We start from the raw sequence: 12,462 nt of genomic DNA on the forward strand, positions 1-12,462 counted from the left end.
TCCAAAGACAAGTTTACCATTTCTCACAAAAGCTGCCTTAAATCATTATCCACACTTCATAAAGAAATACACACTATGATCATACTATCTACCTCATCATGTCAACAAAATCTGCTGTTACTATGGCAAAGAGAGTACAAATCCTTTGCTGAAGTAGTTTTTCCTTACGATAATAAGATTAGATATGGAAACAATATTACAATGACAAAGTTGTGTTGCCAAAGAAACAAGATCAGAAGTTTCAATTAGTTGATTCTCCTACTGCTGGAAGCCGAGGAACTAAAACTGGTCCACCACGAACCTTGTCGATAGCAAAGCTTATTCTCAACGGTCGACCTAAGAATGCCTGAAAACAAGTGTTCAGAAGTTGCAAATGTTGCTTGTTGTATATATTTTATATATTATATGGTTTATGTCCTCTGTCAACTCAATTTATTGAACTGAAGCAATCACTCCTCTTACCTTTCCATCCATGGCAAATTTAGCGCATTTAGCTGCATCATCCGATGCAAAATGGATGAATCCAAACCCTCTTGACCTTCCAGTGTTCTTGTCATACATGATCCTCACTGAAACAAACAGGCAATAAACATGCAATTTCACATAAGTTGTCTGAAGCAATAATAGTCTATATTTTTTCAAAAATAAACAGTAATATTTTTTTTTATAAACTTTTTTCAAAAATCAGGGAGAAATATTAATCATACAAAGTAATCATATTTTGAAACAGAATCAAGGAGGTTTTCTTCAATGAACTATGATGATATACATATCAGCAACAGAAAGAAAAACAAAAAGTCAATATTTACAATGACAACAATAATTAGAAAATGTTAATGTTCCGACTGTTTGGATCAGTTACATGAATTTTTGCTCATCATCGAGTACTTTTACAAGGTGATATCTTCAATTAAATTGGAAGCATTCAGATATCTCTATTTTTATATAGTTTAGCATAAAGCCTTCTAAGTCTTTGCTGTTCTCTTTTCTATCAGTAACATTAATTGTCTCATCTTATTTAATCATAATATTTAAATCTTCTTATAATAATATTTATACAATCTTAGATGATTTTTTTTTTATATGAGTTACACCTAATTATTCATAATAAAAATATTTTTAATAAAAATATTTTTTCTATATTTCATAATAACTTCATACATCTATCTTGGTATTTTCATCTCAACTACAGGAACATTTTATATACGTTGTTTCTTAATCACCCAACACTTAAACTCTAAAGTATGCTAGGAAATTGCCTTATAAATTTTTTCTTCTAAATCTAAAGGGCATTGGATGGATAAACAAAATTCTCAACACTATTCTCCATTTCAATTCACTTATCTTTTACTCTATGAACAAAATCCATCCCGATAAATAATAGATTCAAGATACCTACATTTTTTCCTTAGAAGAACTTCTTATCCATTCATCCTCTCAGTTTTTCTCTTGTTTTTCCTAAAGCTACACCTCATATGTTTAGTCTTAATTTTACTTAATCTAAGACCTTAAATTTAAATGTTTGCCATCATCACTCAAGTTTAAAATTGATTTTGTTTACAACTTTTATCAATCAAAATAATATCATCGATGAACAACATATACCAAGGGGTTGTATCTTGTACCTGACCGGTAAACTCATCCATTGCAAATGTTACATAGGTAAGGATAGCAAAGCTTGTATTTCTGATATATAAAGTATTCAAATAAGATGCAATTACATTAGGAATTCTATGTGCAAGTTTGAGCATCATATTTTGCATGTTTGCTCCAATCTTCTACAGAGGATGTCAGGTTGTCAACTTTTGTAGCATAGCCACAGAGAAATCTATCAACAAGGAAGAAGAGACGGGGAAATAATGGCTCATTTCATCACAAAAATCACAAATTCAAATTTGAATAAACATCAAGCTTGATAGTGCAGATGCCTTTATGTAATCAGATGAGTCTCTCAAATAAGAAGCCTTCTTCTTAACATTCAAGTTGCGGGAACAAAAAGAAGTATACCTAAAAGTTACCTCAATATGGGCTGTTTTGATGACAGTGACAACACACTCCTTTGATTAGTGACTTCTAGAGACAGAACAGCAGAAAAAATTGAAATTATAAGTTACACTACGTCCATGCCACCTATGACTACTTGAGCTCACACTCAATGAACCCAAGCTTGGACACTCAACTCTTTAGCTTCCGATCTCAACTCAGATGCCACAAATCTTTTCGTTTGCTCTATTGAATGAATCACAATAAGAAAAAAGATGCATTAAATTGGGTCTCAGAAAACCTGAGATGGCAACTCACTTATTATTCCATTTTGTCATATCACAATTCTTGATTCATACTTCTTTGATCACTTTGTGCTGGTTCTAATTACTCTAAAATAGCAGTGATCTCTGAGACAATTCACCAAACAACTATCATGCAAGATGGCAATGACCCCAGGATCCAATGCAATCACCAAGCATCACAAGATCGATCACTCTTTCTGCATAGAATTTAGTGACTGAGCCTTTCCAACTAGGGGAACAAGAAGATCAAACACTAGTATCATCACTATTCTTCCAAGATGCGACATTCACGAGCACATTACAAACTAAAACAGAGAGAAGGGAGTGAAAACGCGCACCTTCGGTGACATCTCCAAAGGAAGAGAAGGCATCCTTGAGAGACATCTCATCCACAGACCACGACAGACCTTGATCCAATCCAAAGCAAAGGAATCATCATGAACTGCAACAAACACACACAAGAAGGTGAAGCCAAAAGAGTTAAACCCAATCAAACCTCCCACAAACAATTTCGAATTGGAAGGCGGCGGAGGCGGCGGCGGAGCGCAGTGGAATCGCGGCTGCTGCAAGCTCGAGGGTCGAGCGAGCCTCCACCTACTCACCAAATGCCTCATTCCTCTTCTCCTCTTTCTCTTCACGTCGACTAAGAACGGATCGTTATAGAGCAAGTGCCAATCGCTATCCCACCCATAGGTTTCGTACTCGTATATATACTTTCCTTATTATTAGTCTATATATGAGGTCCACTGTGGGACCCGCTTACATAGCGACAATTCTCCAATAAAAGGGAAGGTAGGCAGCTGCCGTGTTCGCTGGTGACGACGAACGTATCATCACAGAGCAAGTGCCAATCCTTATCGCACCCCTGTGTCATTTAACCGTTTGGTTACCTTTCTTGTGATTAGACGATATGGCATTCTCGAGGGACCCACTTAACATGCCCCTCCATTTTTCCAATAAAAGGGAGGGTAGGAAAACGTCGTGTTTGCTGGGTTGTGGGCGAATGAAGAGGTCTCGTTCTGTGATCTCTCGGCTCGTCCCGCACGCTGCTGTGTCCCCCTCGCCGCCCCCAACCGATGCATCTCATCTCGACGCCCTCCACCTCTTCCGCCGTGCGCACCGCCGCGGCGCCCCCCTCGCCGCTGACGCGTTCCCACCCCTCCTCTCCGCTTGCCGCTCCTTCCCCTCCCTCGGCCGCCAAGCCCACGCGCTCATGGTCAAGTCCGCAGCCGACCTCGACCCCGTCCCCGCCACCGCCCTGCTCGACGTGTACTCCAGGTGCGGCCTCCTCCGCTACGCCCTCGACGTGTTCGACGGAATGCCCGTCCGGGACTCGATCGCGTGGAACGCCTTCATCTCCTGCCTCGTCCGGCACGGCCTCCCCGCCGACGCCATCTCGGCCTTCCGCGCCATGGCGGTGGATGGAGGGTCTCCGTTCACCGGCTTCACTTTGTGTTCTGTGCTGAAAGCCTGCGCGTCCATGCGTGCGGTTCGGCTTGGCAAGCAGATCCACGCTCGGGTGATTGGCGACGGCAATGACTCCCTCGTCATGGCCACAGCGCTTATCGACTTCTATTCCGGTTGCGGAATGATTCAGGAGGCGTTCGACGTGTTCAACAGATTGAATCGCGAGAAAGATGTTGCAATCTACAACGCCTTAATCAGCGCGTGCATCCAGAACAGGCGATTAAAGGAGGCCTTCTCGGTGTTAGGACTCGTGAGGCCCAACGAGATCACCCTTACTTGTGCTCTTTCTGCATGCTCGGACTGTTTGAGCTTGTCCTACGGAAAGCAAGTGCACTGTGTGATGGTCCGCCATGGATTCGATTCAGATACGACCTTGTGTAACGCCATCGTCGATATGTATGCCAAGTGCGGGGAGCTAACATCAGGGCGAATATCTTTTGAACAGATTCATCGCAAGAACGTTGTTTCTTGGACAACCATGATTTCGGCCTATGGAAGCCATGGGCGTGGTGTTGAAGCTTGGAAGTTGTTTAAGAGGATGCAAGAAGAAGAAATAAGCGGTCATGTTTCACCAAATGCTGTGACATTCCTTTCGGTTCTCTCGGCCTGCAGCCATTCGGGACTGGTGGATGAGGGGCGAGAGTGCTTGTTTGCAATGCAGAGCAAGCATGGCATAGATCCTGGGCCTGAGCATGATGCTTGTTTCATCTACCTGTTAAGTCGTGCAGGTAGGATCGAGGAGGCATGGAAATTCTACTGTGATCTAATTTTGAATCCAGATAATCTGACCAGTGCAGTCTGTATAGCTATGCTGAATGCTTGCAAAGCCAACATGGATTTGAAGAGAGGTGAGCAGATGGCAAGGCATCTTCTTTCGCTGGATCCTGATAATCCTGGAAGTTATGTACTGCTGGCGAACTTTTATGCAGCTTGTGGACAGTGGGAGGGGGCAGAGTACTTGAGAAGAATGATGAAGGTCAGAGGGTTGAAGAAGGAGGCAGGTAACAGCCAGTTTGAGTTACCTGTTGCAATTGAAATCTGATGCTGCCTGAGCTACTGAGTGGAAATCAGGTTAGTTTTCTTAGTCAGAGATCATCTCTTTTTGATAAAAAGCTTCATACTTTCGATGATATCAACTGGATAAAAAGCAATTATACATCAAATCATATTGTTAGTGTCCTTCAATTCTTTAGCTGAATTAATATCCAAGGCACAAGGTGTAGGCCAACATGGTAGTTGAGAGATGCATCAAAGATAAAAGTTACGTTAATATTCGGAAGGTGTCGAACAAACCGATGGTGCCAAGGTGGTGGGAGGTGATCTTGTAAAGCCTGGATTAGTTTAGAGTTATATGTGTGTGAAACAAATTCAAAGATGCTTTTTCTAAAATGTCATTCAAAGTTCAGAAGTTCAAGAAACTTTGGTTTTGAACTCTCAAAATGATGAGATAGGAAACAAATAACTAATAAATATTCTCATATGGTACAGAACTTAAGTTTGAACTTGATCATAGTACTAATGAAGGAACAGGATAAACTATAATATTTGAAATGGAGTATAAATTTAATGTCAAGACACATCAACCAAATTTTGTAGGAGCTGAGGTGATTAAAATCATAACAAAAGAACAGGGGGACATGCATAGAGAAGCAAAAAAGAAAAGAGAATTTGCTGCACTCTCAGATGGATCAAGATTTCAGATGAGAGAGGGGGCTGACTGTGATATAACATAAAGATGATGTATCCTAAGAGTTAGAGCAACAAGTTCTCTTCCAAATGATTGCATGACAACTTCACTTGTTTGATATTTGGCTAGAGAGTTTGAAGAACCATTTACACATCATATTTGTTGCTTTCTGGACCTATTTACTCATGCACATAGAGGATCTATTGTCGTATGAAAAGATCACTAATGATAAATTTACTAGTTTTATACGTCTAAAGGTTACATATATATCATCAAACTCAAGTATATCTCAAGTATTTCAGATTCTACAAGCTCAAAGGTCCTATTCACTTCAAGAAGATGAACCAAATTTTATAAGTTTAAAGATATATATAGCACCCATGTACAATCAATATGATAGTTTCTCATTGTAGAGAACTGGAAAAATAACTACTGTTTTTGGATGAGTGCATATTTCATGGTAAAACATCTGGTATTTGATTACAGAGTTACTATCAATCGTTCTCTTCACATGCTGCCATCGTCTTTAGTACTAAATGGTCTCTTCTACTTTGTTGGCATTTAATGCAAATTTTTTTATTCATATGCAAATTATTATTATAATCACTAATAGATAGGTTTAATGAAAGTTTCTGTTGAACTTGCCTGCCCCACCTCTCTCCTCTCTCCTTTTCCTTCTCCTTTGCTGCATGGCTCTCTTCGTTCCTTTCAACCTTGTTTCCCTGATATTTATGTTTCATAGATCACTATCATTTGATATATGCAGGCGTCTGGATGCTAATTAGCTTGCTATTATGTCATTGCAAGTGGATTACATACCCTTTTAGAGGTGAGCTTTATGTTTGAATTGCCATCCTAACCTCAACCAAGCACCATTTTTTGAGGTGAGATTAAGATGACCAGTGGTTTACTTACAATATGAAAGAAAGCTTTGAGAAGCGAACTGAAAAAGAAGCTTTGAGAAGTGAAGTGAAAAGTCTCTTTCTAAATGGGCAAATCCAGAGCACGAGGCTCCCTTTTCGATGTGGTATCTGGCGAGAGTCAACATATGCAGCTTAGCTCTATATTTAGAGAGACGGTTTCCAAGTCTTGAACCCTGATCTTTTAGGTTGCAAAGAAGCAACCTCACCACTGTACTAAGGTTCACCTTCAAAAAGAGGTCTCATTCTATCCATCATATGTGAGAGATTGTCAGGTAAATTTGTTAAGACATCTTAATCAACTCCATTCACACTCACTCTTACATTTAATGTGTTTATAAGGCTGACCACTCCTCTACTCAGCAGATACTAAGAGGAAGGCTACCGACATATTTATCCTCTAATGCCAAATGGTGATATGGAGATAACTACTGCCTTCTTCCATGCTTGTTGCCTGTCCATGCCACACTCTTTGATTTCTCCGGGTTGTCATCTTCTCTGCTCCTTCAGATAAAGAAATGTTGACTTGAAGTCTTCCAGTTTGGAAATAAAGCAACTAGGGCAAGTTATTAAATCTCATTACCTTTTTCTCATTGTGAATTTGCATTAGTTATTTCATATCATGATACTCAATCAACAGTGTATCTATGTAAAATGATCTCATCTAGGGGTGTTACAGGACAATATCATTTTATGATGTTTTCTTAGCCTTTTAATTGTCATTTTTAGAATGAAATTAGAAATTAGGTGGTAGAAAAGACTTGTATTTCCTAAGAGCACAGCAACATAACATACTGACTCTCTATAAATCAGCAAGATTGATTTCATTATACTTGAGATTCACATCAGTCTAGGAATATTAGTTGTTATATTTCTAGATAATTAGAGTAGGCAACTACTCAATTATGGGTTGAGTAGGATGGTAACATATAATATATTAGCAAATTTACAGACAGCTCAAAGACTTAAGTTATTTCTCTATAACTAGCAAAAAATTATTCTTGAATGTAAGTTGCATGCTAATATCGGGTTCATTATTGGATAATTAATCTCTGCAAGATTGAGTTTGATGGTTGAAAAGACTTGTACTTCCTAAGAGCATAACTAGCTAAAATCATGCTTCTCTGTAATTCAGCAATACTGATTCCATTGTCTGTAAGATTCCGACTACTCTAGGAAATATTAGTTCTTCTATTTCTAGATAATTAGAATAGGATGAGAACATATAATATTTTAGCAAACTTACAAATAGCTCAAAGCATTTAATCATTAGATACATGTCTTGATTTTTCATAACTAGCAAAAGTACGCTCTTGAATATAAGTTGCATGCTATATATATATGCATGATTGCATCATCGATCACACGAAAAGTAAACAATTTAAGGATCCTTTAATTTCTATTTGTTTGCATTACTCCTATTCTTGCTTACTCATGTGCCAAATTAATTTTCTGCTCTTTTGGTTATATGCAATTGTGAATTGATCGATGTAAGACATCTTAGTGATTGATTGCTACATGTATTTTTAGTAATGTAGTTGCTGGGGCATGATTAAATTGTCGATTTGTGGGTTATTCTCAGTTTAATTTTTTTTACATCATCCAAAGTTTATGATTGATTTTTTTTTATTTATTTCAGGGGGTCTCAACGAGTTAAATGGAATCAAACAAGCTCAAAAAAATTTTGACGACTGCATCGATCCAATTGGAAGGAGGATGATAATGAGGTTCATCATCTGTTATCACTGGTGTGAATACTCTATTCGTATCATAAAGATGATTTTTATTCGCATGATGAATGTAAAGTATTTCTTATGAAAGAATTCTTATTATTTGCCATAGTTGACTAAGCGAAGAATTAGTTATTTCTTTTGTCTTTAAAGAAGGCATCGATAATATCTTAGACTTTCTTTTCTAATAATAATTCACATACAAATAAGATATTTTTTTAGGATTTTTTTTCATTTATATCTTTTCGAGGTTTTGAAATGATATATTTATCCCTATAAGTGTTGGTATTACAGATTTTTTAACATTATTAAGATAACATTCAGAGAAAAAAAATAAGTCAATTGTGTGACTAACTATAGTCAACCTTAGTTAATTTAAGTTAAAAGGATAGATACTAAGGTACATAACATATTCCTAATATTTGTTTATACTCTTATAATTCTTAGAAAATTAAATGTCATTTGTAATTTTAATTAATAGCATCCCATAAAAATTATCATCAATGGCGTATATGCAAGTTTTTAGGGTTTGCATAAGAGGGAACTACAAAAATAAGAACAAGGATTTCAACCCTCGGCATGTGAACAAAGGATCTAAAAGCAAGACATCATGATGATAATAACGAAGATCGTACAACAAAAGCTTAAGAAGAAAGTAACAAGCAAGAAGGGTAACAATACATCATGATGATAATAACGAAGATCGTACATCATGATGACAATACAGCAAAATTAACAATGACGACGAAGTATAAGAAGGATAGAGGACAATCTTGTGGGAAGCTAAAACTCTGTTGCTTAATCCTAATTATAAATGGGAAGATTCACCCTTCTTTTGATTACATCTTGTAGCATCACTTGGCATCATTAGACTCCACTTGGGGGAGATAACTGTCACAGAGGTGAAATGGCTTCAGAAGCAGCAGCACGAATGGCAATAATAGAGAGAGAGAGAGAGAGAAAACAATCAAGTCCAAAGACATAACTCTATGCTTAACACTGGTTATAAATGGAGATATCCTTCCTTCCTTCTGTTTTCATTGCTCCTCTTGACAACATTAAACCCTACCTGGAAGATGCAGTTGTCATATAGGATGAAAAGGTATCAGGTGTATGAAACATCACAACACATGGTGAGGATTTAAACCCTACTTGGCTACAAAACAAAGAAATACCTAAATGAACATGACTCAATAGGACCGGACATGATGGCACTACTAATTCCTTGCTTCTATCTGTATTTGAACAACAAGAAAGATGCACCAATTTTTCGAAGAAAAAATCGCTTATAGCACATTGCATATTAATCTTCGAAAAGATATATGTGTTACCAACTTTGATGATTTGGATTGTCCTTCGAGAGTACAGGAAATCAAAGTCCAGGAGATAATAAATCAGTAATGTAATGCATGTTTCAGTCTCTGTCTAGACTAAGATTACGATGCATCGGATTCACTGGCACAAAGTCCTACTTCTTGATTCTTGTATCATTTGCATGATCAAGAACAAAGCCTCTTCTTCAGAAATTGCCATTTGTGCAAGTGCACTGACATTTCTCAATCCACTAATATATTTTATTTTTTGTTCTTCTCCATCACTGAAGAGATGAAAAATCGAAGAATACATGAAGCAATCAAGGACATGATAGTTCCATTTCAGTGCTTTTTACTGGCAAGGCTTCTTAGAAGAACTGACAGTAAGACTTTGCGAGTAAAATAACAGCATAGGAAAAGGTATAGTAGCATTACACATACGAATGTTACGGAACTATTTGTTCTTTTTCCTTGATGATCTAATTAGAATTTTGAATCTTCAAATAGCAGATATCATGACATAAACTAAATTATACTAGACTATAACTATGTCCAACCAGAAATGGGACACACACTCGAAACTTATTGCAAGTCAGTCATCTAGATCATGACACAAGAATTAGCTACATTGATAAGATTCTCAACAATCTTAACAGATATATATATACACACACACACACACACTCAATTATCACCACTATGGATTACACTGGAGAAAAACACTTACAGTACTTCCTCATGTTTGATCCTTAGAAGGCGAGAAAATGTTGAGCTGTCAAAAAGGTTACCCTCTAGCAAAAATATCAATCCTCAGATAGACGTCTACATGGCAACTGAAGTCCATGGTGCAACATCCCATACTCCATGAGACACAATTCTTGATATGCCCCACAACTGCAGTTCCTTGCTGGTTGCCCACTTAGATCGTCTGATATAAATTTTGATAGCTAGGCAAAATAAACAGAAGAGGTGGTGTTAGAAACTCCAATGCTAGACTTATTTAGACAAGGTACAGTTTTACAATGTGTCCAAGCATGGAGTTGTACCATTCAATGAAGAAATAAATTGTTGTTTCAGCTGCATTTTGAGATGAACACTAATATAAGACCAATTTCCACATATGCATGGAAACTAGCTTGTCGGATCGAGCTCAAGAAGATTCACAATCTAGAAATACACTCATTTCATTCTTTTATAAATGAAGAAGACAAGTTCAGAATCACATTCCAAGACACAGTTTCAGTTCCACACAGTCTGTCACTTTGCATGGAATCATGGCCCATTCTTATAAGCTCTACAACTTTAGGACGATTCTTATAAACCCCTTGAATTTTTCATGATACCATTGATTTCCCAGATGAACAAAAAGATTTTCTTTGATACCAAAAGAAAGACTTTGAATGACAAACTGATGCAACCATTTTAGTGTGACTATTCCATAATCTTAGTTTCATTTTGCCACATATAAAATATGGACTGACCGGTTACAATTGTGTATCATAAATGGTTTCTCACCTGGATAGCCACCCAGCTGGTTGATGCTTGTTGCATTAAAAAAAAGCACAATTAAAGTACTCTAACACCAAGGTATGCCCTGGCAGCTCAAATCATCAATGCTCTTTGCCTTAACCAACCAATCATCTCGTTGTAAGACTAACCAGAAAAGAAGGCAACAAATTAATCTGTCCTGCATTTGATGCATGTCAACACCTTATTCTGAAATCTACAGCAGCTCCGCTAAATGTCAATCCAACTCAAGCCTGGAAGTTCGTTGAAATTTCTCTTATCATTGCTCTAATTCTTGCAATGTTATCATTGTCAGAAGCATACAGTTTCCCTAGTTCTTGGTTCCACCTTCAACAGTTAGTTCTCTGCAATCTCAGTATTGGCACAAGTCCTCCAAGCTGCAAGCAATGCCACTAGCGCTCCTGGATGAGGCTACACTAGAATACTCTGAACCATCTTTTGTGCTTCTCTATGCCTCCCAGCACATCCATGCAGAAAAGGAATCACAGAATTCCAACCCTTTGTGTGACAAGCTTTGAATGGCTCCAGGCACTCAGCGTGCTGACAAACATGATACAGACTGGCTTGATCACCTCCCAGCGCATTGTGTCAAATATGTGGAGCTCTGAATTATCTTATGTGCTTCCTTAAGCCACCTTGCCCATCCAAGCATGTCCGTGATGCAAGAAATGCTGTCGGCTCTCTGCTCCATGCCATAGCTGCAAACAATGCTTTCCCAGAACTCCTGACAAATGTGATGCAATCTGGCATCATCATCTCCCTTCGCAGTATGTCAAAGATGTCGAGCGCCATCATTTTGAGTCCACGGGATGTTATCCCGTCTATGAGCTCGGCGATTGAGTGTGCATCCAGGGAAGGAATCTCTTCGAATGTGCACAAAGCTTTCTTGATGTTGCCTCACTTGGCATGCATGTCCACAAGTGCATCGTGCTCGTTCCTCTCGTTCTTCTTGCTATTGACATACGATCCAACTCAGATCAGCAGCTCCACAATTCGCAGCTGAACAGAGGCGGAGATGATGCAGACCACAGTGGCTGCGTCTGGCTCTATCTTCTGCCATTTCAACTCGCGCAAGCGCCTCTTTAGTCATCCCTCGTTAACTTTAGTGGTCAACAAAACCAGGTTCTTCTCAGGCAGTCTGTCGAACAGTTACCTAGCAGAAACGACGGCACCGGCCTTGCAGTACACGACTACCATATGCGTCCACGAAACGGCATTCTGGTCGACGACGGCCCTGGCGAAGGAAAGGCTACCGGCAGGGCATAGCGTCGAAGAGCTGGTGGGTGACCGCTAGGCGCCGAGGAGAGCATAGAAGAAGACGAGGTCCTTCAAGAGGGTACCAAATGCCAATGAAGTTGGCGCGCGAGAGGGGGAAACTATAGCCCTCGCCGAACACGTCGACGACGGGAAGGACGGCAAGGCGGCCGGAGCGGAGGGCGGGCGCGGGTAAAGCGGGAGAAAGCAAGGGTGGCCAGTGCGTAAGAGGGTGGCCGATGCGTAATTTCCTCGAACCGATAAGAACGAGGTAGG

General features: G+C 39.0%; 2 protein-coding genes and 1 long non-coding RNA gene across 6 annotated transcripts; 1 reads left to right on the plus strand and 2 right to left on the minus strand.

Moving 5' to 3' along the window:
- Positions 1 to 2,964, minus strand: LOC103971105 (glycine-rich RNA-binding protein 4, mitochondrial). The gene is made up of 4 exons (XM_009385060.3): positions 2,785 to 2,964; positions 2,627 to 2,695; positions 463 to 569; positions 1 to 346 (listed from the first exon to the last, which is right to left on the minus strand). Exons 1-4 carry the CDS (start codon positions 2,900 to 2,902, stop codon positions 242 to 244), a joined length of 399 nt encoding a protein of 132 aa, XP_009383335.2. The 5' UTR covers positions 2,903 to 2,964; the 3' UTR covers positions 1 to 241.
- A 196-nt stretch (positions 2,965 to 3,160) lies between these two features.
- Positions 3,161 to 8,199, plus strand: LOC135585781 (pentatricopeptide repeat-containing protein At5g66500, mitochondrial-like). 3 transcript variants are annotated; one of them, XM_065185809.1, is made up of 5 exons: positions 3,161 to 4,483; positions 4,562 to 4,826; positions 6,209 to 6,637; positions 6,729 to 6,923; positions 8,002 to 8,199. In XM_065185809.1, exons 1-2 carry the CDS (start codon positions 3,199 to 3,201, stop codon positions 4,795 to 4,797), a joined length of 1,521 nt encoding a protein of 506 aa, XP_065041881.1. In that variant the 5' UTR covers positions 3,161 to 3,198; the 3' UTR covers positions 4,798 to 4,826; positions 6,209 to 6,637; positions 6,729 to 6,923; positions 8,002 to 8,199. The 3 variants fall into 3 exon arrangements, with proteins under 3 accessions (XP_065041881.1, XP_065041879.1, XP_065041880.1); XM_065185807.1 differs by having other exon boundaries at positions 3,161 to 4,826; XM_065185808.1 differs by having other exon boundaries at positions 3,161 to 4,826; positions 6,729 to 6,847.
- A 554-nt stretch (positions 8,200 to 8,753) lies between these two features.
- On the minus strand, positions 8,754 to 12,432 carry LOC108951750 (uncharacterized). Of its 2 annotated transcripts, none has more exons than XR_010513900.1 (3): positions 10,921 to 12,432; positions 10,133 to 10,352; positions 8,754 to 9,161 (listed from the first exon to the last, which is right to left on the minus strand). It is a non-coding gene; the product is annotated as an uncharacterized LOC108951750 (long non-coding RNA). The 2 variants fall into 2 exon arrangements; XR_010513901.1 differs by having other exon boundaries at positions 10,452 to 12,432.
- Between the last annotated feature and the right edge of the window lie 30 nt (positions 12,433 to 12,462).

The sequence above is a fragment of the Musa acuminata genome, chromosome BXJ1-6, assembly GCF_036884655.1.
Source record: "Musa acuminata AAA Group cultivar baxijiao chromosome BXJ1-6, Cavendish_Baxijiao_AAA, whole genome shotgun sequence".
NCBI lineage: Eukaryota > Viridiplantae > Streptophyta > Magnoliopsida > Zingiberales > Musaceae > Musa > Musa acuminata.